This window comes from Limanda limanda, chromosome 15, assembly GCF_963576545.1.
Source record: "Limanda limanda chromosome 15, fLimLim1.1, whole genome shotgun sequence".
NCBI classification, from domain to species: Eukaryota; Metazoa; Chordata; class Actinopteri; order Pleuronectiformes; family Pleuronectidae; genus Limanda; species Limanda limanda.
The window spans coordinates 7868440-7893695 of record NC_083650.1 but is presented as its reverse complement, the minus strand read 5'-3'; the positions used below and the strand labels follow the sequence as shown (position 1 = coordinate 7893695).

The 25256-nt window shown below is 41.2% G+C and overlaps 1 protein-coding gene across 2 annotated transcripts; it reads left to right on the top strand.

Moving 5' to 3' along the window:
• The first annotated feature begins 1297 nt into the window (after nt 1-1297).
• LOC133021031 (carbohydrate sulfotransferase 15-like) lies at nt 1298-24268 on the top strand. Of its 2 annotated transcripts, XM_061087801.1 has the most exons (9): nt 1298-1469; nt 10702-11304; nt 12395-12734; nt 12905-13048; nt 13636-13792; nt 14010-14166; nt 15447-15594; nt 15756-15973; nt 23825-24268. In XM_061087801.1, the coding sequence occupies exons 2-8, from the start codon at nt 10834-10836 to the stop codon at nt 15944-15946; spliced, it is 1608 nt and encodes a 535-aa protein (XP_060943784.1). In that variant the 5' UTR covers nt 1298-1469; nt 10702-10833; the 3' UTR covers nt 15947-15973; nt 23825-24268. The 2 variants fall into 2 exon arrangements, with proteins under 2 accessions (XP_060943784.1, XP_060943783.1); XM_061087800.1 differs by lacking the exon at nt 23825-24268 and having other exon boundaries at nt 15756-18264.
• The last annotated feature ends 988 nt before the right edge of the window (nt 24269-25256 follow it).

Genomic DNA, 25256 nt, shown 5'->3' with positions numbered 1-25256 from the left:
TTCTTTGTACTTAGAACTCAAAATGTGAAGTTTTTAATAATTATGAAAGATAAATGACCAGATCAAAAACAAGTAGTTGGTTAAACTTTTACTCAAATTCAAGGTTGAAGTTGCCTTAAAATGTTCAAGTTTAAAAAAAGTATGGAAAAGTTTGGAATTTGCCTCCATGTGCCCACAACGAACAAAAGTCATAAAACATAACAAGAAAGGAAACAAAACACATAAACCCCATAAAGCCATAAAAACATATGTGGAGGTTAAATCCAAAATAAAATTAATTAAAGTAAAAATTAGTGCAAATTGAATAGGATGTCCGGTGCTTAAAACTACACTAAAACACAAACTACAATAAAATTTAGTGGTGCTTATTGCTTTGTAAAGTGCTGATGTAGGATTGAGGAGCCATTTAGTGATTTGAATGGTTGAGGAAACATCTTAGTTTTAATGGTCTATTCCCTGAGGGGAGAGTTATTCTCTTATTCCTTTACTCGCTTCTTCAATTGAATGAAGTATGTTTCCATAAAGAGGATGACATGCAGAGGTGTCAAAAGTATTCACATTCATTGATCAAGTAGAAGTATAGATACTAGGGTTTAAAAGGACTTCTGTAGAAGTTGAAGTATCAACTCAAGCTTTTTACTTAAGTAAAAGTGTAAAAGTACTGGTTTCAAAACGATAATGACTATAATGTTATATTAAAATGTTATGTTGAAAAATGTGGGATGCACTCGATCTCGGTTTCAGCTGCATTACAATGCAAATACATTAAAGTACCATATGTGTACTACTGAGCATTAACATGCGTTTCATGGAGCGGAAGATATGATAACTAGCTTTCAATAAGTAATGTAATAGTGCAAAAAGTCAAACTTCAGTGGAATGTTATCAATAACCTTTATTGGAAGAGAAATGGAGACCTTTGGACTCAATCTTGTATGTACAACATCACTACCAATAGGCTTTGTTCAGCCGCAAAAGCAGCAGGTTCTCAAAATTCGACGAAGTAACGGAGTGTCTGTACTTCGTTACTTGACACCTCTGATGACATGTAATAATCTAGGTTATAAATCAAAGTTGACGGAAGTAACCTGCATCCATTGGAATGATTTTAAAGCAACATTCATGATAAACCTGATCAATAAGCCGAGTGCATTTGGTGGCTGTGATGTAAACAGGATTTATTTATACTGTTGGTGTTTCCTGCTCCACGCGCACCCCCCTCCCCTCCATCCCTCCCCCCCCCCCCCCCCTGTGAGCAGGCAGCGGCTCAGTCAGATGGAGACTCCGGGAAGTCGCACATGTCCTCGACACAGCTCCTGCCGGTGTTCGGTCCCGATGAGCTGAGGACACTGTCCCTGTCCCCGGCGGGTTGACTGGTTCCACGCAGCGGACACCGGACAGGTCGGTGTGAGCTGCTCCGGCTCCACAGCGCAGGAGACACTCGAGGACTGAGAGGACGCAGATCCGGAGTGAGTAGATCTGTTTTCATTAAGGTACTCAAGTACAAACAAATACTTTTGCTCAGTATTATTCAGCTGGACTTGCGTTATTATACAAAAGTGCATTGTCCTCATATAGTGTTTTGTTATGAATTCACCTGTGTAGAGGGGGGGGGGGGGGTGTAGAGTTTATAGATATAGATATATTCGTGTGTCATGGCGAGTTGATGAACTTTGATGCCACGCCACTGGCGTTTGAGGAAAAGTCACAGTAATCTTATATCTTCATTATCAATGTCTTGAGACCCATTTGACACAGTTTGACATGGTTTCTCAAAGTGGATGAGGAGGAACACTTCCAAGTGTAAGACGTACCAAAAATAAAACATTTCCTGCTGCCACCAGGGGCGCTGTGATTTTAAGTCACGATTTCTGTATAGATGTCATCAGGTCGCGACTCTTGTCTTATGTGTCTAGTTTGGACTTGATTGGACCAAATATGTACGAGATACAGATGCTCGTGTTTTGATGGCGTTTAATCAAACTTTGATGCCACGCCACGGTCACACGCTCTGACAAAAAGTTGATCTTTTGATAACTTTAGTACTCCATTGTTGTTGTGATTAGACTCATCTGAATTTTAAGTTGAACAGATGAAAGCCCTACGACAATTACATCAAAGTAAAAATGTGGAATACCGCCAAAATGGCCATTAAATCCAAAATGGCGGCCTTCCTGTTGCTTTTTTCATAATGCTCCTTGAGGCTTTTTTGTATGATTAGTCACGATACACCTTTCCCCCAATTTTGGTGAAGAATACGTCAATTTTTACCACTCTCTAATTTACTGCAAAGTTTAGCAACTTTTTGAGCATGGGAAAGCCCTCAAAAAGCCCATTCATTTGGATGAATAACAATAATAAACATTTCAATTTCAATAGGGCCTCACACCGTTTTGGTGCTCTGGCCCTAATAATGAAGTTCCCCAAAGCAGACACCATTAAAGTAATACACAAGTAAACAATAAAAAAAAACCGAATATAAGAATATGTATGGATGAACTGAACTAGTGGATTAGAAAGTTAAATTCAATACAATACATTGGATTAAATTAAAAAAACAACAACACTATAAACATATTTATCAATGGTCATAATAAGCTATAAATTCCCTCTGAGCTCATATGTGATTACGTCCTTGCATTGCTGAACAGTAACATCCTCCTGGTGAATCTTCTGAACAGCTGCAGAGTATCTCAGTGTCATGTCTCTGGGGGGGGGGGACTCCACCAGAGACTGAACCGCAGACGCGAAGCAGCGAAGATAAACTCCTGTAAACACGCTCCCATCGTCTTATCTCCTAATTATTATTCTGTTTATTGTAACATTAACAAACCAGAGAGTTCCCCGTCAACATCTGCCCGGTGATGTGAGATCTTTCCGCCAGGGCTTATAATTCCCTCCTTTATCCCTTAAATGGCTTCTCTTCATGCAGAGCCCACCCGCCCCCCCCCCCCCCCCCCCCCGCCCTTGCAAACAAGCCATGAAGTGATCTGTGTGTTCTTTCTCCAGCTCGGTGCAGAGGATCGGTTTGAAGACAGGGCTGAGATCTGTGGATGTGCGAGACGTTTGTTGTTCACCCGCTGTGTCCGTTTGACATTTCAGTTCATTTTCCTTCCCCTGCTTTTCCCATTCTGGTCCATTAACTGGGCTGCAGCTCCGCTCACAGTGCAGAGCAGAGGTCCTGACAGGTAGCCAGCTGACCTTTGGACAAACCTGCCAAATGTGGAGCTGCTAAATTGTATTCTATTGCTTATGAGAGGCAGTTTGTAAGTAGTAGCACCCTGTCACACCCAGGACAATCCCTCTGTCAGGCTGACTGGTGGGCAGCAGGGATTTAGGTTTCCCTCACGAGTTTGTGGAAACAAATGTCTGGAGCTGCTGAGATGTGCTTCTTTTGGCGAGGGCCGCTGCTCAAGAAGGGGTTAGGTAATGCTAAAGGTATGAGACGGGAAAGCGAGAGAGCTGCACCATATCAGATTGTTTAGACTGGACTCTGGGGGTCCACCACAAATGGAAGAAAAGGATTCTGTAACACAGAGCTCTAGGAATGTGGGAGTATTGCACGATACTTGAGTGTTTTCAAGGGTTGGTAATCTTTAAACCTGCGATGACAACAAGCCGCAGAAATGCAAAATGAGCTCTGCGTTATTTCCCAGCCTGAAATCTGTTTTAGCGAAGACGGCTCAATTTCTTCAAACTTTTATCCGAGTCTTTTACTCTCATGTTGTTGTGCTCGATGCTGTTGAGTAATTCTCTGGATGGATGATGCTTTTCAGCGGAATTTGTCCTGGTTTGTTTTTTCTTTTCCACCCAATGATGTTTTGTTTGAACTCTGTAGTTTAAAGTAAATGTTTATCCTGAACTGTCCATGAATACTCAGGCCATTTTTACTAATTACTGGAGAAAATAAGGTTTTTCTGAAGTTATACAAGTTTATTTTTCGATTACTTTAAGTTTTCTTTTCAAAGATTTCACCTCCAAACAGTTTCTCTCTGAGGCCAAAGAAATTATCGCCTTTTCATGAAAACATTCAAACAAATTGTTGCTTACTAGGATCTTCCATTTCCTTTTAATCAAATAAATTTGCATGGAGATCATTTCAAACCAGCTGTGAGTAACATCATCATCACAACCATCTGCCGTCAGATGCCAAAGAGAGGTAGTACCATCCCTTGCTTATTGCAATATGTCTGTGATGCCTTTTCATAAGTGCATGCACATAATTCCTCTGTTAGCATTAGCCAGTGCTTTGTTGCACAGTCATTAGAGGAAGTCTATGTCGCCTCTCGTTGTGTTCCAGATGAATTGGGTATCAGTGCGAATGAGCCACATTAGCCCAGTAATGGCGCCCATCATTTGGGTTTGTGGAGGCAAAGAAACAATGATATCTCCATGTGACTGTATGAGAATTTAATTTCTATATGAGTTTTAATCTTGATTTGACCACAATCATATGGGAATGTGAGTTTCATACCGAGCAGACTGGCTGCTAAAGATGAAAAACAACACTTTAATTAGCTGCATATGTGCTGCTTTACCCTGAAGTACCTCCAAGATGAATATTTTCTCTAATGTATTAAAACGTTTTAATGTGGGATCAGGCAGAGCTCCAAGTGAAACGTAGGCACAGAAGTCGCAACTGACTCCTGAGGTATTTTTATCATGTTCCTGACACATAGTAATTAAAGTCCAATTAAAGGTTTAACATTCAGAGTAGTGTTTCTTTACAAGTAAGAACTTATTACTTTTACCGTTTAAAGCCTTTAGATGAGCTGAGAGCGTTAACACGATTTGGCTCAAAGAAAGAGAAATCCTCAAGCTGCTACTTGTCATGGAGAAACCTTTTGTGTGCGCAAACCAGCTCCACAGCCACAGGTCTCCACCCATGATTCCAAGCAGCGGCAGTTATCCGGCGCTGACAGTTTCTGTCAGTGAATGTTTTTTCATCAACATATTCAGTCAGAGGCATCATGGTCACGACTGAAGAAGATACACGTGTTGGGTTCAAGGAAAACATTGAATCTTGGTGGAAAACCGAAACTCAGACAAGCTTTTTGTTTTGCTTTCTTCCGATTCATTTGGCCGAATAACTGGAAGAATGTGATCAGGCAGAGGAGGAACTGTGAGTCATTGTACTTTAGTAACACAGAGGAACACACACATGTTGCGTTATAGCCGCCAATAACAGGCTGTTATCAACAACAAGGAACTGTTTTTTTTCCACACCTTGTGTTAAGAGTGATATTGACACTTCTAAATGTAAAATGGTGAATTTACAAGATCCCAACAGATATTGATTTTGGGAGCTGACGTCAACACAGATTAACATTTCTAATAGCGATTTATAAGCAGACATATAATAGCTCTATCAAATATATTTATAATTTTAATATTTTCAATGATTCCTAAGATTTCATTTTCAACCCCATATGGCACACAATGTAATTAAGGCTTGATATTTTACAGTTTAACCATCAAATTAATAGACAGTACATAAAATGAAAACGCAAGGACAACCAAATATATAGAACTTGAATTAAGTATAAATATAAATGCACATCTTTTCTGCATTGTTTAATCTGAAAAATAAAATAAACATAACACAGATACAAATTTGTCTGTGAAAGGCTGATGTCAGTGGATATTATCAGCGTAGAGATTTGTTCATGTTTCTAATTTCAGCTGTTTTTTGTGACTATAAATAAATATCGTTAACACCACCAATTAAAAAGCAGTGTCCAAAACTCAACTCAAGCAATAGAAACAAATAGAATCACCTTTCAATTGACAGAGGCAGCACTGCAAACCCAGGCTGACTTCAGATCCCCCCCCTGTCTTCACACCCACACATGTCTTATCCCTCCCACTCATTAAACACAAGGACAAAGGTTTCAGCGGTTTTCTGCTTCTTATTAATGTCACATCGGTTTTGAAGTGCTGCTAATGCAAACAACCCGTTGCTATAAAAAAAACAAATGCAGGCAAAAATATACACTGACATGCATTTACGAATGTACAGTTTAACCGAGGAGCACGTCTGCGCTCCAGATGTGCAGTTGGAGTGCGGTGACCTGTCTGATCAAGACAGACACCACTGTTAAACAAGAGGTGTAATATTTCTGGTGCTTTTCTTAGCTCACATCTGTTATGTTTAGACTTTACCTTGACTTCAACAGCCTGCTTATTTTACAGATTAAGGAGTCAGACTCTGGTGAAGGAGATCGTTCCGCGCTGACATTAAATTAACCCGCTGTGGGAAAGGAAAGGGAGGACGAGTCCGGCCTGATGAGACTGATGAAATCCGGTTATTTGTGTTCTCAAGGAGTTCTCCCATTTCCTGCCAAGATTTCATCCCTAATCTGTCCAAGAAAGGGACCAGAGAAAGAGGGAAAACATAACTAAGAGTATAGTTGGTTTTCTGTCATCCAAATAACGTTGGATTCCTCCACATGAAGAGAGTTTTATCATTATTGTAGTCTGGTATCCCATCAATCTTTGCTTGACTCCCCAGTCAACAGGGAGGCTGTCTTATTTCCTTTTGTGACACTGGTTCCCCTGGTGCCTCCCATTGCTCCCTGCATTCCGTCAGGTCTCAGTCACAGAGTGTACTGTACACAGTCAGAATGTGTTTACACAGCTCTAAACATGAAGACACGATTAAAACATGTTTCAGGAGAGGCGAGAATGTGTGTGCGTACTGAGCAAACAGATTTTGTGGTCATGGTGAATCCGCTCATTGTATCACATTTGTTTCAAGCTCTATTTCGTGACGTCATGATGTTGATGCTTTACAGAGCAGCATGTGCATCTGCATATGTCTTGTGGCATTTCGACTGTAAAGAGCTCTGCAGGGAGCTTGGTTTTCATTTCTCTGTTTAGTTGGTGTCTTTGCAGCAGAGGCTGATTGGCTTCATCTTGTCACAATGCATGGGTAGACAGTGGGGGATGAATGAGAGGATGCAGGGGGGGCAGTGAGCCTGGCTTTGATAGCACTTAGAACATCAAGTGTGCAGTAATGTGTATGTGTGTAAGGTTTTACCTACACAATCAAACAGATGCATCTAAGTCTTGTCTTCAATCTAATTAAATAATGAATACGACTCAGTGGAAGCAGATAAAAGGACCAAGACACTGACCTGTAGTTTGACAGAGGCAATTGTTTATAATCATCAACAGAGCAAAAGGTTGAATTTCCAAATTCAACACACAGCTGTGGGATCTGTGCAGCTGTGGTCTAATTAAAACAAAAAAATAATGAGCCTTGTGGTTTGTCTCTATAACAGCCACAAGCTGCTGATATGATGGACCTTTAATCACAGCTCAACATATTGTTATTATAGTAAACAACGTTATTCACTCCAGCATCTGTGAGGTTCAGTGGCCTCCGGACAGGCGCTGAAGACTTCGGTGAACAATCTCAAACATAACAAAACTTATTTAACATTGACTATTTTGATTACCTCGACGTTCTGTAAATATGTTTTAGTCTCCCACAGGATAAACACCACTGACTTTTGTGATCATTGGATTTTTCTTTCAGTGCCTATTGACATCAGTGTTTCAGAGTGAAACGTATCAACTGCCAGATGGATTATCATGATATTAAACAGATATTAAAGGTCCTCATTCATTTCTCAAGACTTTGGTGATCTCTTGACTTTTCAACTAACAAAACCAACAAGTAAAAAGTTCTCAACAATGACCTAATGAAGCAGCACACAAGTTAGTACAAAAGTTCATAGATCCCAGATGATAAATCCTAATGAATTATTCTCAACATTTGCTCTCTGTTTGGATCAATGAAGGGTTGTGTTGTAAAAACGTGGTTTGACCTGACAGCAAGAAGAGAGGAGTAGGATTTACAAGTCTATAATTTTTTTTTAAGAGCTTAACCTTTTGGCTGATATTAGAAGAACCAGAGTTGTTGAAATAAAATGGTTTCCCCTCACTGAGCCTTTATTTCATCGAAACTGCACTTTAGTTTATGCAATATCTCGTGCATAGTTGATATTGAGCTGCAGATGGAACAAGAGGGATACTCCGTGTCGAAAAGGAAAACAAAAAATCCCCAGGGACCAAAGATATGCTCTTCAGACTATTTTGCAACTCTGCCTTTAATTACTGACCTCTCTTTTTAACAAATGGTACATCTCAGACTGATAGAGAAAGGTCATGGACTCCCTGAAAATACCCTTGGGTGTATGGATTTCCAAAGCAACAGAAAATGTAGCCAGAAAGTTTTGTAATATCTTGATATGGTCCAAGGTTTGGGATAGAATGTGTGTCCAGCATCACTGCAGAACGCAACGAATGGAAGCCTGTAGTTTTATGTATGACATGGACAAACCAAAACGAATCACAGATTGTATCTTTTTCTTTTTCATCTTATATGTATGTAATGTCACAAAAAGTCTTGAGCGTTGAATTCTCTAGTTTGCAAATTCCAGGCACAAGATCTGTGTGTCTAAACTATTCTGTTCAGTATAGGGAAGTCAGTCAAACAGCTGGTGTCTTGGAGAATATCGAGTAAACAGCATGAAGATGATAAAGATGTTTCCAGTACAGTAGCTGCATAGCAGGCTAAACCTAACATATACACAGTAGTAAAGTATATTTTAGACATAAACTGTATGTCTTATATTTACTGCAGTATGGTAGGTGCTAGGTGAAATGATTTCATGGCTTTCCAGACTGAGGTCTGCCAATGCATTAAAAACATTAGTAATATCCCAACGAGGCTGTGATACCAGATCAGTCGACAACAAATGCATCTAATGCGATGGTAATTACAGGTTTTTTATTTTGAGTCAACAGGATTTTCACCTCAGTCAAACCTACCTGCTGTTCACTTCCCACCATGGATCGATTTTTCAGACTCCAGAGGTGTAGAGTCTCTTTTCCCATGTTCTCACACTGTTTTCTCTTCTCTGCTGCTTTTCTTTCTTCACTCCACGCTTTGCCCTTGACTCTCACTGTCCTCTTTACAACAACATCAAAACATGGAGAAATTAACAACAGGCAGGGGTTGGTATCAGAAGTAGCAGCATTAACTAGAAAGATCACTATACTACTGTTTTTAGACAGTTGTGTCATTATATTTCATTAAATGAGGCCCCATTGGGTCAGAAACACGTTCTTTGCCCAATGCAGCCTCACAGATATACTTCCAGTCATTCCTGATTGATCTACAAGGGCTCAGCTATCCCATTCAGAATCCTGAAAGTGTGTGAGTGCTTTCTTTTGGCCTTTTCAAGCCATATGTGCACACATTCATTGTTTTGTCCACACTCATAGAGACTCTGCTTGAGTAACCCGCACTTTCATAGCATTGATGCAGTGGTGAGACAGTGATGAAGGTGGTGAGCATTGGTTGAGCATCCATGACAGGATCTTGAAGGGACACTGAAGTGATTTATTACTGCACATCCACGAGGGACTCACACACGAGAGGCTAAAAAAATCAAAGCAGCAGAGGCCGAGATATTCTTGATTTTATGCTTTAGTCTGTATCAAACAAAAAACATATCCATCCTACTCCTAATGCAGCATCATCAGACTCTTCCTCAACGAACAAAAATTTTGTCCAACCAAAAAGAGGTGATCCTGGTCCAGTTAAATGAAACTATGGTTCGGTTCGTCTTGTCTGACAAAGTGTGGTTTCAACAGTAAGGACGTTCATTTTAAGCACGTTTAGTTCACAACAATACATTTGTTCACAAAAAGAGCTCCAGCAGTAACTTCAAAGATCGATGAATGATTGTCATTTTCTAACAGTGATCATGTATAATTGGTAGAACTGGTTTAGTGACTCTCAGTGTCCTCAGTGATGTGAATGAGTTAATTTTTACACATTGAAGTTGCATCTCAGTCAAGTACAGTAAGTGTGAACATATTGCACATAATGTTTTTGTAACAGCCCCCTGTTGCGGAGTTAGAATAAAAAATCACTGCAAAAATAGAAAACACTCCATGAAGTTTGCTGGAACTGGTGCCGGATTTTATTTTCCTGGTCCAGTGGGATTGCTACATTTTACCAACTCGGCGGCCAAAGAAATTGCAAATACATCTCTGGCTAAGGAAATATGTCAAAATGATTTTACACTTTGATATCTGCAAGTTTTCGGCACCATACGCTCAAAATAACAACACTAGTTTCTTATTATTCCTGTGGTGGGGAGGTAAAACACTGTGCTCGCACTTGCCACACTTGGTGTCCACCTGCGTCAATACCTCATACTGGTTCCCAGTGTGAAAACCCCTGATCTTGAAAATAATATTTTCAGGTTGAGAAAATAGAGCTCTCAGAACGCCCGTAGCTCACAGTGAATTATTGCGTATTTTTAGTTCTGAATTACAGAGCAACTATTATTCTGACCTTGAACGTCTCTTAGTAGAGTCTTGACGTGTGCTATATAGCCCTCATCGTAAAGCAGGGGTTCTCCCTCCAGCAGACCACACACACTCTGTAGCTGACCTCAGACATTTTAGACTTGGCTCATTCTATAGAAGGGAGTATGGTCTTAAATTCACACACTGATGCCTCAGAAAGGAGTAAAGCTTCCTTAAATATCCCACTATTAAAAATCTTCATACCAATTTTTTAGGAATTATGGAATATGACAGAAAGAAACACTGCCGCATTTTTTGTGAAACTGAAAAGAAACCGTGCAACGTGTTTTAACAACTGCTTGTGATTTACAGGAGGCATCGCCAAAGACTGGACAGTAAGACATGAAGACCTGCAGATTAAAAACTGTGATGGACGGACACACAGCCTCCTGCAGGTGAAGCTTCAACTTTCAAATTCCCTGGCTCCTGCTCTTCGATGTCATTATGTCACAATCAGACTGCAAATATGGGAGCGGCCCCCACACAGAGCAGAGTGGGAGGCTCCGCAGCTCGCCCACGCATCAGGAATATGGGAAAACACCCGTCAGGACTTTTTTGGACTTCAGGCACACAAACGAGCCGGAAAATCCGGACGTCAAGTGGCCTCCCCTGTCGTTGCTAAGCAACATGCGGAGCGTCTCCAAAGTCCGACTGCTCAGTTTCCTCCTGGGCCTGGCGCTGACCTTTCTCGTCATGGCCTCCTATATCCTGCCCTGGGAAAAGACGGGACTTCTGTTCACCCCCTCACCCCTTCAGCTCAGACCTATGCTCGTCCCGACCGGCACATCAGAAAAGGATTCGTCTCAAAATACATTAATAGACATGAAATTGCTGGTGAAGATCATCAGCTTCAAACTGGAATACTCACCCAGGAAGGTCCCTGACGAAAAGGACGTCATTGAAACCGATGCCCCTGTAAGTGTGTGGAAAAAAGCTCTGACACATTTAAACCAACCATGATAAAGGCTTTTATATTATAGTGCCAGACTGCGATGATGCCGTGTTTTCTCCGAAGGAAAAGTTAATAAGTGACCACTGTGATTGCTTTATTTTTGGTGGACAAATGTGAGATGTAGAAGACAAACAACAAACACTTTACGATCAACCCTGCAGCAAATGACTGTTAGTTGAAACTCATAATCACCGGTGTTTGTTGAGTCTGTGCGAAGTACTGTTTACTCTCCGTGTTCTTAGAACCAGGGTCTTTAGGTAAATATCAGGTTGCGTGCTACATCATAATGATTCACGTCACCTGAAATCATTTTGCAGTGTTTGTTGAGAGGACATCAGCGATTGCGCCTGCATCACAATTGTAGAGGTAGAAATACAACTGAGTCAGTAGGCTGACTTCCAATTAGTGGTTTGTGTGTTTGTGCTGCACCAAATTTCAGTTCCCTCATTGTGTCTGATTTTATTCCATCATGATCCATAAATGGTTCCCTTGTAAATCAGTGGAAATGTTGAAAAACACCCTCGCAATGTTAAAGAAAGTGAACAAAAAGTCCTGGACCCAACCAACCTGTTCACAAAAGTTTGTGGAAATCCTTTAGATAGTTTTTGCTTAATCTAGCTGACAAACAAACTAAAAAACAAACAAATACATTACACACCCAACCTGGTATCCGATGTTTCAGGCCGGGTTTGGACAAAAAATTGAAATGAGGTTTGGTCACGGTGGCTGGGCTATATAATTGATTTGCTACACTGCACATGGCTGTAACTGGGGAAAGCACCGGGCACGGGTTGGGTTTGGAAACAAAAAACAGAAATGCTGCTACATGAAATCCATGCTCCGTTAGGTTTGTTTGGGAGGGTTGGACGTGTTGGGACGGAAAATTGCAGCTTGAGATGCATTTTCTAGTTTTAGTAGGAGCAAGTCTCACGTGATTGAGAAATGAAACATATATCTGTCTGCAAATCATCATTTATCAAAGCCCTGATGCACTATTCCAGGTATTTTGTCTTTGCTCTGTGATGCTAATTTTGTTGTTTTTTGTCTCTGCAGTTGTTCTCGGTAATTCCTCGCCATTTCCTGTCGAGCATCAAGAGCCCGTGCTGGTACGAGGAGTTCTCAGGAGACCTCGGCACTGATCCCTACCGGAGGAACCTCTTCGCGCTGCACTCAAAGGACTTCAAGACTGTGTGCGAGCAACTGAAGATCGACTTCCACCGACACTTGTACCACAGGGACGGCGAAGTGTTTCGTCTGCGCTGCTTGCCGTACTTCTACATCATCGGCCAACCCAAGTGTGGCACCACCGACTTGTTTCAGAGACTGCGGCTGCATCCGGAGGTCAGGTTCAACACCATTAAGGAGCCACACTGGTGGACCAGGAAACGCTTCGGTAAGTCATCGGGACGTGGCAGAGACTTTATCATGAGGCCAGCTGATGACTCGAACATCATTTTGTCATTTAGAAACAGAGAAAAGAATAACAAATAACAGGAAAGACAGATTTAAAGTCAAATTCTTCGATTTCAAAGTGTGTGAATGTTTTTGCACCTCTCTGTGCAGGTTATATCCATTCCAAAGATGGCTTCAAAGAAAGTTTTCCTGTGCAGGACTACCTGGATCTGTTTGACTTGGCAGCTGTTAACATCCAAGCAGGAATCAATGGAAATCCATCTGGAGACGGCAGCGCGCTCCCGCTCATAACAGGTGAACACATGTCAAAGTGTTTATGTGTGTGTGTGTGTGCGTGCGCGTGTGTGTGTGTGAGAGAGAGAGAGAGTTGTTATTTTTTAACATCCATTGAGCTTTAGATGGAAGAATCTCTTACCTTTGTAGTTTTAATTTACTCTTTTCTTTCCGAGTACGTTTGAACAGCCAGGAAAATTGGATTGAGACGATGATTCAAAACACAGGTTTCCTTTGTCTCCTGTTCTCTAAATGTCGCTAATTTTGTCTCTGACCTCAGAAGCACTGCTGAGTGTCCAGTGTTGAGGAGCCAGAGGGAAATACCATTCACAATTTTCTGGATTTTACAATTATAAAAGTACACAGAAACCCATGAACCTCGGAAATGAAGAAATGACATTGATGGCGTTGAATTCATCTTTTGAAGACAGATCTTTGTAATTAGCTTGGTTTTCTGAAGTGCTTTTGTATCTTTGATTTTGGTTTTGCCACAGAAAGATTTTGCCTAACTCCTGAAATTCTGCTAGACTTTGCCACGTTATGTCTGAATGTCTGCTCCACCTGGCTGCATTTTAAATGGAGTGACAGGACGGTCCATGTCTTGACAGGTGATGCCAGTGCATCCACTATGTGGGACAACCAAGCCTGGAGCAACCTCCACGGAGGCGGGGAGGATGGCGAGCCTCAGTTCCTGGCCCAGGACTTCATCCACGCAATCCAGCCCGGTGCAAAAATCATCGTCATGGTCAGAGATCCAGTGGAGAGGTAGTGCAGAGAAATCCATCTCCACATCTGCCTTTGTAGATACAGATGTGATGTGTCTGTGATGAAACTATTTTTCGTTGCTTACTCAAGTGCTTTTCCTGTAATTTATCATTTTTCAGAACGTATTTGTTTTAAATCAGAGCTCATATTGTACATCCAGCTAAATGTCACTTTGCAGTTCCAACTGGCCTCCACCTCTGTTTCACTGTGTTCCCAGGCTTTATTCTGACTACCTGTACTTTACGGTGGGAAATAAGTCGGCTGAAGACTTCCATCTGAAGGTCGTGGAGTCCGTGCAGTTGTTTCACTCTTGCCTGTCTGAGAGGACAATACGTTACTGCGCCTACGACACCAGCCTCTCTAATGCCATGCCGGTAAGATAAATAAGAAAAATTGAAAACACAGGTGACATTTTGATAGTTTGATTATTTTTATTTCACCATATCGGACTGAAACAGACATTCACGGCTGATCTCCATCATGTTAACAGCATTCATAGTAATAAAGCTAATTCGGTTTAATTTCATGAAAAACAGTGACCTCATGCAGATACACCAGATTGGATGAATGTTTTTTGACATCACTCTGAAACATAAACTGTTTATAAAAAGTTCTGCACATAAGCAATAACAAATTGACAGTTTATTGTAGAACTGTTTGAGGAGGACTCACTAATGACAAGGAATAATTTGAAGTATCTCATGGAGCATCAACACAGGCCAAGCAAAACATCCTACTGAACGGACACTACACCACTTTGATAATAATAATTATATTAAATTATACCAAACAACAAACAGCTTATTTCCAATGTAATCATTTCTACCTGTTCTGCAAGTGTTCATAAAGTGATGCAACTGCATTAATGTGCTTTCCACTCGGAGGAGGAAAATCTCACCAGCTCTCTTCCCAGAGTCACTTCAGACCCTTCAGTTCATTTCCTATCAGGCAGCGAGTGCTCCCTCAGCAACTCACTGAGTTATGAGCTCTGTCTGCTGGTCACCTCTAATCACCACATGTAGGTGACAGCACAGTTATCGGGGGAGATTTACTACGGTGAAAGCTGCAATCGCCTCAGCCTGAAACCACTGGAATCAAAAAGAAAACATAATCAATCTCAAATCTAAGCAAAGAAGAAAAATTCAGAAAAACAGGCTGAGATTCTTTGTTGATGAGTCTTTTCAGTTATGCACGAGATGAAGGGGGAGGGTTTGAGTATCTGTTAAAGCTGGTGTCACTCTGCTGGTGAATCACTGGAGTAGTTTCAGCAGGAGGTGTTGTGCTGTGGTGCCTCCTCGTGGATTTATAGTGTATGTGCATCAAAGTACAATAAAATCATCTGTCCACATTAGATTAAAGCAATTTGCCAAAAGTTTCAGCTTATTTGTGAATCTGTATTAAACATGTAGAAGCTGTTCAATAGAGACAAGATAATCCTTTATTGATTAAAAAGCGGAATACAAATAAAATGGAATGAAATAGAACCATTGAAGAACAATTAGACACAAAACACAAAGACACAAAAAAACAGCTTCGAAGCACATCTGCCTGTATAGAACATATCTTCCACCACCTGTACATCTGCTCTTGACTTTTACAAACTGATTTCAAGACCTAATGGAAAGTTGCTGGCTTCTCCTTATCCTTCCCCCAGGTGAGGCTGAATTTGGGGATGTACGTCGTCTTCTTACTGGACTGGCTGACAGTTTTCCATCGGGAGCAGATTCTGGTTCTTCGACTGGAACACTACGCAGCCAACATCAAAGTGACAATCAGGAACGTTTTTGACTTCCTGAGTGTAGGTGCGTAACTAAAAAGCTCATCTGACTTGCTCACAATTGTACATGTTAGAAAAAAAGAGCATGTACTGTGTCATCCTGGCTTCTTGATTGGTTGTTTCTTCCTCAACCTTCCACCTCTGTAACCTTTTCAAAGTGTCAGACATCTGCTTGTGTCCCCGCAGATCCTCTGTCTGAGCAGGTGGAGGCAGCAGTGACCAATCGGGCCATGTCCAACACTCGGCGGGCGGCGGACAGGAACCTGGGTCCGATGCTTCCTGCCACCAGGATCCTCCTCAGGGAATTTCACCAGCCCTTCAACCATAAACTCGCCAGTGTGCTGGACAACAAGGCCTTTCTCTGGAGCAACACCTGAAGGGGTTGACCTGGAATAACTCCTGATGTACGTGTATGAGAATCAGGATTCTTTTTAATGACCACAGGACGGAGGTGGGCTTGTGCAGCCTGGTGCGTGAGGCAGCATCACTTTGAACACAAGAACGTTGACGAGCACAGCAGACACTATTTACCAGAATAAACAAACTCACAGACGCCTGCTGTTGAGTCAGAAAGAGTCAATGCTGCTCTCTCTAAGATTTAACACCGCGCCTGCAGATGGACTCACACCACATCACGCACACGAGACGCACACAAGTCATTCATTGTCACACATTGTAGAAGTGGTGGTGGCACTTGAAGCTCTTCAGGTCATCTTACCTTGTGCTGTCGTTGCCGCTAACACACGTGTGTCATGCAAAGATTGTAAAGAAAACCATCAGATGAGACAACCTTTTACTCTTTAAGATGAGTAATAAGAAAGGGTTAGGGTTAGGGTTAGAAGAAGAATTACATGAGTTGGAGAACAGTTTCTAAATAGGGATGTTTTGGTGCGCAGGAACCTTTAGCGCCTCCTAGAGGTCTGCAGCTGGAAGAGGTGGTGAGCGGGGTCAGAGTGTGTTTCTTTGTATTTGTGCGTTGTGGTTGAGGTGATTCCACTGATGACAGGAGAGTGTCAGTAATCTTGCATGATTTATTGAATATGTTCTGCTGCTATTTGTGGTTTTATAGGACATCCTGGTGAGTATTGATGTTCTATTCAAGCGTATTGCTAGTATTGGTGCTGAGGAATTGACAAGTCTGTGATTATGGGTTCTCCAGTGATGTGTATTGGGGTTGTGGGCATGCTGGCCTCTGAAATCTATAATGACGTCTTCCGTTTTACTTGTGTTGAGGTGGAGATTGTCGTCAAAGCCCCAAACCACTTGCCAAGGCTACTTCCTGAGGGTATTGACCTTCGTTGCTATTTGCATACGGAGCGTCGAGTGGTTTGTGTAGAGGCACAAGAGTCAGGGTGGGAGGACACAAGTGTGGCTGACGTCTGTGTTGTGTGTCAGAGACTCTATTAGCATGTGTAGGGATCAACGTTCACGTCCATCTGTTTATTGAAGGGATTAACACATGGGCGTAGGCGTCAGGTGTCGTAGTGCGTGATCAACCAGTGCAAGAAGCTGAAGCAGCAGCGGAGGAAGCACACTGTGTAGGGAAGTGTGTGGGTCTTTGTCTGTGATATTTATTTGCGTTTGAAAGAATGATGATAATAATATAATGAAGGGGATTTTTGTTTTAATTTGATGCTTTTAATAGTGTTGAAAAGCCAAAGACAGCAACGGAATTCTGAGGAAATGTGTCAATTAGATGCACAAAACATCTATGACATTTTCCGTGCAGCCTCAGATAAATAAACCTTTTATTTTACCCTGTGTGAACAACCTTTAACTGAATTATAAAGAATGTGATTCAGGAAGGGACAGTGTGGAATAAGGATTTTGAATGATAAAGGAGTTCAAATAGACCAAACATGGAAAAGGAGAGTAGAATTAATAATCATGTTCATGTTTAGGGATCAGTCACTAGAGGGCACTAAAACACAGATCATAACTCCAGCGGCTCAACATCCAGAGGATCAGCTTATTCCACTCATATGTTTATGTGATTTTTCTGTGATTTTTCAGGCGTCAATCCAGGTTGAAATGTGTAATTAGGTTCTTCCTCAAATACATAATATTAAAGACACGTTTTCCTTTCTTTGTTATGGGGATTTCCTGTACAGTACGATTTTATTAAGGGCTGATGCAGACACATCTTCATCTTCCTGGTTGTTTGAGCATCGTAACTATTAATCCTCAAAAGTCTTTTATGGTAAATGAAACAAACCAAATCTGACCAAAACCAAAAGAATGAAATCCAGGTGAGAGATGGTGACAGTCAGACCAGATGAACTCTGATGATCTGACTCTGCCTTCCAGGTTTCAGACTTAACTCCACAATCACTTTACTGCAGCTTAACTCATTTACATTCAACTGATTTTAATTTATTCTTTTTTTTTTTATCCAAGTGGTGTCACTGCTTATGTTGTCATGAAATGCTGTTGCTTGAGAATGATTAAATATAAGACTTTTATTTTACTTTAGCAGAAGCAGTATACTGTGATAAATACAGACTAAATAAAAGTATCACTTCATTCATAATATACTGAACTGCCTTCACATATCTGGTCCTTTCACTTTCCTGTAAATAACATGTTTATTTCATTCTGTTGCACCACATGGATGAAGACCTGTTGGAGCGTTTCTTATTCAAACTGCTGCTTTTACACGAACAATTTACTTGAGTAAACACGTTTCTACACTTGTGTCATTACTCGCTGTCTTCTGAGAAAATTACAAATCTTATCTGAGCCTCACTTCGTGGATGTAATGTCATTCCGATTACAAGCATTTTCCCCGTGTCTCTGTCAACACGCACTTACTGAGGAAGGGGAGAAATCAAAGATAAGAGATTGAGCCGGGCCTGTCGAAGAGAACCACCTTGTTAAGCCCGGTGATTATGTGCATTTACAATGTGATTGGTCTTGTGGATGACAATAGAGTCTCTGGAGCCGTGGGGCTGCAGCTATGGTGCTTTGGTCAGACCCGGGTCATCAGGCATGGCTGATTGGCCTCTTCATGTGATATTGATGGGGATTCTCTCCACGACTTTCAAAGGCGGAAGAAACCGATAAGGTGGTCTTTTGACCGTCCCTCCTTTTGTCGAGGATGGGAGACATTTGATTGTGTGCATGTAAGACGTCAGAACTGTGCATGTCTGTGTGTGTGGATGTGTAGGCCTGTGTTATTTTAAGGAGCCAGGGTGATCAGAGAATCAAATGAGCACTCCTGACTTTAGCATGCATCATCCTGTTTCACACCTAGTTTAACACTTTCAACATTCACACCTGGAAGCAGATGAGAAAAAACATCATCATCGCCATCATCTTCGTCTATTGTCCAGTGATGAGATTCTCCACATCGGTCTGATGCCCAAAGGACTGTTGACAACTCAAATTATTTATTCCCGGTAACACTGTAGCTTTTAAAAACAATATAAAAACATTCTCAGTGATTCATTTAGTTTATTTTTTATTTCAGATTCCCAGACACTGATACAGCTTCACTCTCGGCTCCAACGCGACAAAGGAGCCATTCAGCAATGAACCTCCTTTTCATACTGAGGACACTTTTGACATTACAGAAAATCATGGGTATGAATAATTAATCGGATGTCTTCAGTTTCAGGGTCCTGGTATTGTTCATGCTGACTCTCTGTCACACTGGCGGGGCTCGTTGAATCTCTTTGAAACATAGAGCCACCTTATTATCCTTTCTACAGTCTTTTATAATCATTTGATGTATATCACTTATAGCATTACATACAAATATTTACTGGTTTGACATTTACATTTTAATTTGATATTTAGTTTTGTTGCAGGTCCACAAAGAAGCTAAGTCTTAGCATATGTCAAGAAGGATAAAAAGTAGAAAAAATGGATTAACAGGATTAGAAACCTTTAAAAAAACTAAAAAACATGTAATTTGTGATCTACCTGTTCAGTCTTTGTTCATGATTGATTAGTTCTGCCTGCAAAGTCCGGAAGGGGGAGCTCTCAGTCACATTGCTTCATACTCAGTGAAGCGACCAGAGAAGAAGAATCAGTTCTGAGGGTCCTTTATTATCAGGTGTTAGCATTTTAACTTTTTTAACAGGTTCATGTATGTTGTTTTATTTGTGTTGATGACTGTATATAAAGATGGATGACGACAATTCAACAAGCCTAAGCAGGTCAATTTCCACCTGGTAAATGACTGCAGTGTAGGTTATACATTCTTTGTCCTCCATGTAAGTTCTGGTAACTTTATTTGATGCTATATAAACAAGGTGAAAGGTCCTGATTGACAGCTGAGGCTCACGATTGGTCGAGCACATGTATCTTTACTGAGCAGGATGTGCAAGATGGCCGCCTTCACACCTGGGACAGTATGGCTTCATTTCTAGATAGTTGGAGGAAGTGGAGATTTGTCGACCATCTTATTATACAGTCTATGATGTGTATATTTATATATAGTATACACAGGTTTGTACACGTAGAAAAAAAGGAACTGTTAATTTTTCAACTGCGTGTTGATGACAAAGATATTAAAGATATATATATATATTTCACGTTGTATCATCAGCTCTACTGAGACCAGCAAATTGCAAACATCTGGCTCTGTGAGTCAGACAGTGCTCAGACCCATTTATCCAATTATGTGACGCTTCACAGATTCAGACGTGATTCTGATTCATTCTGGTAATTGTAACAGTGCACACTTTTTGAGATTCATATGGTAATTTGTTGAATAGGCCCATGATTATGACTCCCGACTACAATACGTCCTCCATCATCGCATTGGGAGAAGACTTCTATTAAAAGAACAATTTGCCAAACTATGTGTTCATGTTCGTCAGATGTGTCAGATGTGATGAGGAATATCCTGGTTTACTTCTGACTTATTTTTAATCACCATGTGACAAATGCTCAGAATATACAGCAAGTGTTTGTACCAGCTGTTGGAGCTGAATGACGGAAGAAAGATAATAATAAAAACAACAGGTTAATTCATTTTTATTCCAAAAAAATAGCCAACACAACACTTGAAACTGTCAGGACCATGGTAGCCTTACAGGATTCAGGGGACTTTGGGGGCCTCAAGCAAAAGGGACCTTTGGGGGGGGGGGGGGGGGGGGTCTCACATCAAACAAAACTGAACCCATTCCAATCTTAAAATAAGTCTTTAAGTATAAAAAATTAGTTGTGAGTAGTACATTTTACGAGCTAACCCCCACCACCATCACAGACATGTCACACACATGTATTTTCCTCTAATGAACCAAACCTCTAAATATAGAAGCTGTTGGCTGAAGCCCAGCAGCATGGGGTCTTGTTAGGGGGTTTCTGACCCTTGTGTCGCTGCTGTCTCCTCTATGTCGCCGATCATAGTATTTTAAGGATGTTTTCACAAATTTGACTTTGCTGTGAACTAAAGTACTCGGCTGTTCTCGGGGCCCGGGGGGGGATTTCCTGCTTTGCTGACCCTGTTGCGAAGCCTCTTTAAAACAAACCCTGACAGAAAAAAGACCACCTTAAAAATAGTATTATCTTTTCAAAATTAAGCATCAAGACATGAACTGTTAATGTTCCTTATTTATAAAGTGGTCCACAGATGCTCCTGCAACAACCGACTCCATGGAGGCTCAAATCAGTCTATTCAGTTTATGTTTAAGCAGATTCAGGGGAATGATGCACAGGTTTTCATGGTTTGAACTCCTAAAACTTTCTCTGAGGTTATAGATGACAAATATATATGTATGATGGAATAATGCAGCCATAAACCAAAACTTGGGTGAAAAAGCTGAAATAAGTGTGTGGAAAACGATTATTTTAATATTCATGAAGCCTTTTAACTTTTTACAAACCCCTGTATGTTAAGGGGTAAAATATTGCCCCCAATTTAGTTTGCATTTTGTGAAATAGGCTTTACATGGAAAAACAAAAAATCTATTTATGTTTTCAGGGTGTTTTCATTTTCGATTCACAGCGTATACAGATCACAAACATCTTACCCCTTCTTATTGGCATATGTTCCGCCTCTGTGTGCGGATCGGTTTACTCATGACCACCCTTCAGCAGAAAAGGCGGCATGTCTCGTTTTACGCTTGCAGAGACAAACGGAGTAAAAGGAATGATACAGATAAATCTCTGTGTACTACTGGGCCTGAGCGAAGGCAATCAGTCATGGCTGAACTGTGCTATGACTTCAATATCTGGGAGAGGAAAGCCATCCTGTGAGCTCATTTGACTGCACAATGGACAGGCCCACTGCTGGGACCCTGTTTATGCTTCATTCTGCTAGAATGGGAAATGCAACCTTTCTCTGAATAGTGTTTTTTACTCCATGCCAGTGTTACAATAAATGACACATTGGTAATGCTGTGCATGACTTGTGTAAAAAGCCCTAGATATCTTTTCTTATATGCTGGAAAAGGCTGCTGGGAAATTGCAGCAGGTTTTGATTCTGCAAATCCCAAACTGCCAACAAGATGGAAAAATAAGTGGACTATAGTAATTTCTCAGTGAGTCAGTCTCTGTGAGAATCAGGTTGTATATAGACGATATGAAGATAAAGCCCTGACTGCTCCTCAAAAGATAAGCGAAAGCGTCTCATTTGCGCCCTAGGGGTTGGCAGCAGTAAATATCAAAAATCCTGCCTCCTCCATGTTAGCGGATCAGCTGTACGACCTTGGTAATTGTAGGTTAGGGTTAGGGTCGCTGGTAGGGTTTCGGGTTGCGATTAGGGTTAGGGTTGCAGTTAGGGTTAGGTTTAGGGTCGTGGTTAGGGTTAGGGTTAATAGCACATAGGCGAAGGAGATGTTCTTGAATAACTTTTTTCGGAAGGTGGTAGAGACTTGTTATGACTGAATTTGTTAGAAGAACAATACAATCTCCCTGTAGAAGCTAAAAGTCCATTACTGAGTAAACAACATCTGAGGCTTGTTGTGATTTATTAAACACTCATACATACATATGCATGTGTTGTCTTTGTCTTGCCTAATCAGATCAGGTTGATCCCTCCCATAAATGCATAATGTCGTCTCTCTCTCTGCTTATTAGTGAGGAATGTGACCAGTAGTCTTCGTCGTTCACAGCGGGTAATGATGTTTCCCTTCTGTCATCTTTAATGTCATGGCATCCCTGTTATCTCCTCAAACGTGCGCACACATTCACACATGCTGTCAGTGTTTGTTTGTGTGTGTCTTCCAGTGCACACACATCATTAATACTCCATAAGCTATTATTTTTCACTGCTGTAGTCAGCATTCTTCCCCCATAGACTTTCCCTTCGTAGCAATTATAATACACACCACATTCATCTACTTAGTTTGCATGTTAGCGCACTAGAATTTTTTAATAAGCACAAAACACAAGAGTATTAGAGGTCGATCGAGATGTTGTTAGTTTGGCAGGTACGTTGGCAAAGACTAGGATATAAGACAAGCTGATATTTTGACATGATGGTGTGAGATCAAGTGATTAGCACTGCATGAAAAGAAGCGTTTGTGTCAATCTGTGTCGCAGAGAAGTGTTGGCACATCCTTCGGTTAACGACTTTCACACGTATCTGCAGGCAGCAAAGGAAACGCTCAGGGTTCCTGCAGTTGTCAAGCCTGTGAGCTGTTGAGATTTGACCCCCCCTGCTCCAACTCCTAGAGGACGCTTTCACATGCAAATGACAATGCTCTGAGCTTCACAAATGCAAATCAGTTTCCCTGAGAGCAGATAACACCAATGTGTAAGAGGCACCAACAAACTATCTGGCTGAGTAAACCAGGCTTAAAATAAATATTAAACCTGAAATTTTAAATTGTTCTTAAGTAAGTTAGTGTACTATAATGAATTATATTGTATACTACGAACAGAGGTCAATGCAGTCAAAAGAAATGAAACAATGCACTTTATTTCAAATTTTTATTGTCATCCAAAACAATCCTAAATCTCAACAACTGTACAGAGTGGCATGATTACAGTCACTTTTTCAATTGTGCTGGTTAAATGCACAGAGGATTTGTTAACCACACCTCTACCAGCAAAGAAATGGTGCTGGGTTTGATCATCTGTGTCCTGTAAGCTCCAAACTTCTACTGGCTTTCCATAAAAATATCTGTCCTCCCAAAATACTGGCATTAAATTCACAAAGTGCAGAAAATTAAGCCATTGAATGTAAGTAACTGTTTATGAATTGTTTTGGTGTTTTTTTGCTGTGGATCTTCCAACGGTGATGCAGCGCGGCTATTTCCGTTTATTAATAATAAAGTCATGTTACATGTGTTGTTTTCCAGCTGCCTGTCCATGACGTACAAAGACACACTATGAGCCAGTATGATCCGACCAGACCTTACATCAGCACTGAGGAGTTGTCGGAGAAGAAAGAGGGTAAGGTTATATTCATTAAATCATTTTCCAGTTACATGTAAAGGTGTATGTTGTCATTGAACTGTGCTAATTTTACTGAATGTGTTTACAGCTGATTGAAGCGGGACAGATGACATGGATCCATCCTTCCACAGCCAGGAGCCCACCGACCTGTGTCCCACACTTCATATAAGACTGGAAGCTACACTGGATCTCACAGCTACACACCACAACCGTCTACACACTGGAGAAGATTCAGACAGAGTCCCACAAAGAAGTCATGACCCAGAGGCTGCAGAGAAACATTTCAAGCCTCATCTGAGTTTTTGTACAATATTTTTGCTGTATGTAAATAAAGCTTTCACTCCACATATACCTTGTTCACATTTGTTCCCTGTACAATATGTTCACCTATAGCATCACATGAATGTTTAGTTTTAATTAACTGCAGTGCTTTTGGTAAAGGCTTACTTATAAATAATAATAAATATTAATATATACATTTTTATTATAAATATTGTGTGGGAGGGGCTTACCCCACGTGCGGAATGCTGTGACCCCACGTGTGCACTGCAATGACCCATAAGGTGACCAATAGCAACACTTCTACCAGCCAATCACGAGTGACATTAGTTTCAAGGGTCTGTGGTTTCCTCCAATGGTGAGTAGAGAGAGGTTCTAGCCAGCGGCTGGACTCCGATTCATATGCTAATTAGATCACACGTCGCGATCGGTCCGCGAGGCTCAGCGAGCCCCCCCGCGGCTCTCTCCTTTGTTCTCCAAATCCCCCTTAAGGTCCGCAAACGCCGATAGACCCACCTTGTCTTCACTGGCGAACGCCGAGGTAACATCATGGAAACAGTTGGTTACAGCAGGGGATTAGGCCTGTCCGTAGAGGTTCACTGTGACAATAATACTGCTTTTCGTCTAGTGTAGAATCCACCAGGGAACCATGAATTTCACTGTAACAATGTACTGTGGGTAACTATGTGTTCCTGGAGTGACTGGGAGCTCAGCAGTGCACATGTGCAGTAGATCAGTACAGGAAACATCCAGTTGGTATTGCAGCTTATTGGAGGTAAATGAGTGGAGCCTCCCAGTATAAGCTGAGACATTTGGATGGAATTGTGTTCAAAGACATCACAGATGTTATGCAACGTTCCATTAGGCCCTTGGAATGACATCACACCCGAATAACCCGAGTTGATAGCATTCCAGCTGCACAGGAACAATGTTTATATTAGCCAGCTAGCCATTATTAGCAAAACCAGTTCATAATAACACATTAAGTGGCATTTCACGCATACTATCTCCTTAGGAACACGACCACAGACAGTAATTGGCCAGTACTATGTGTAC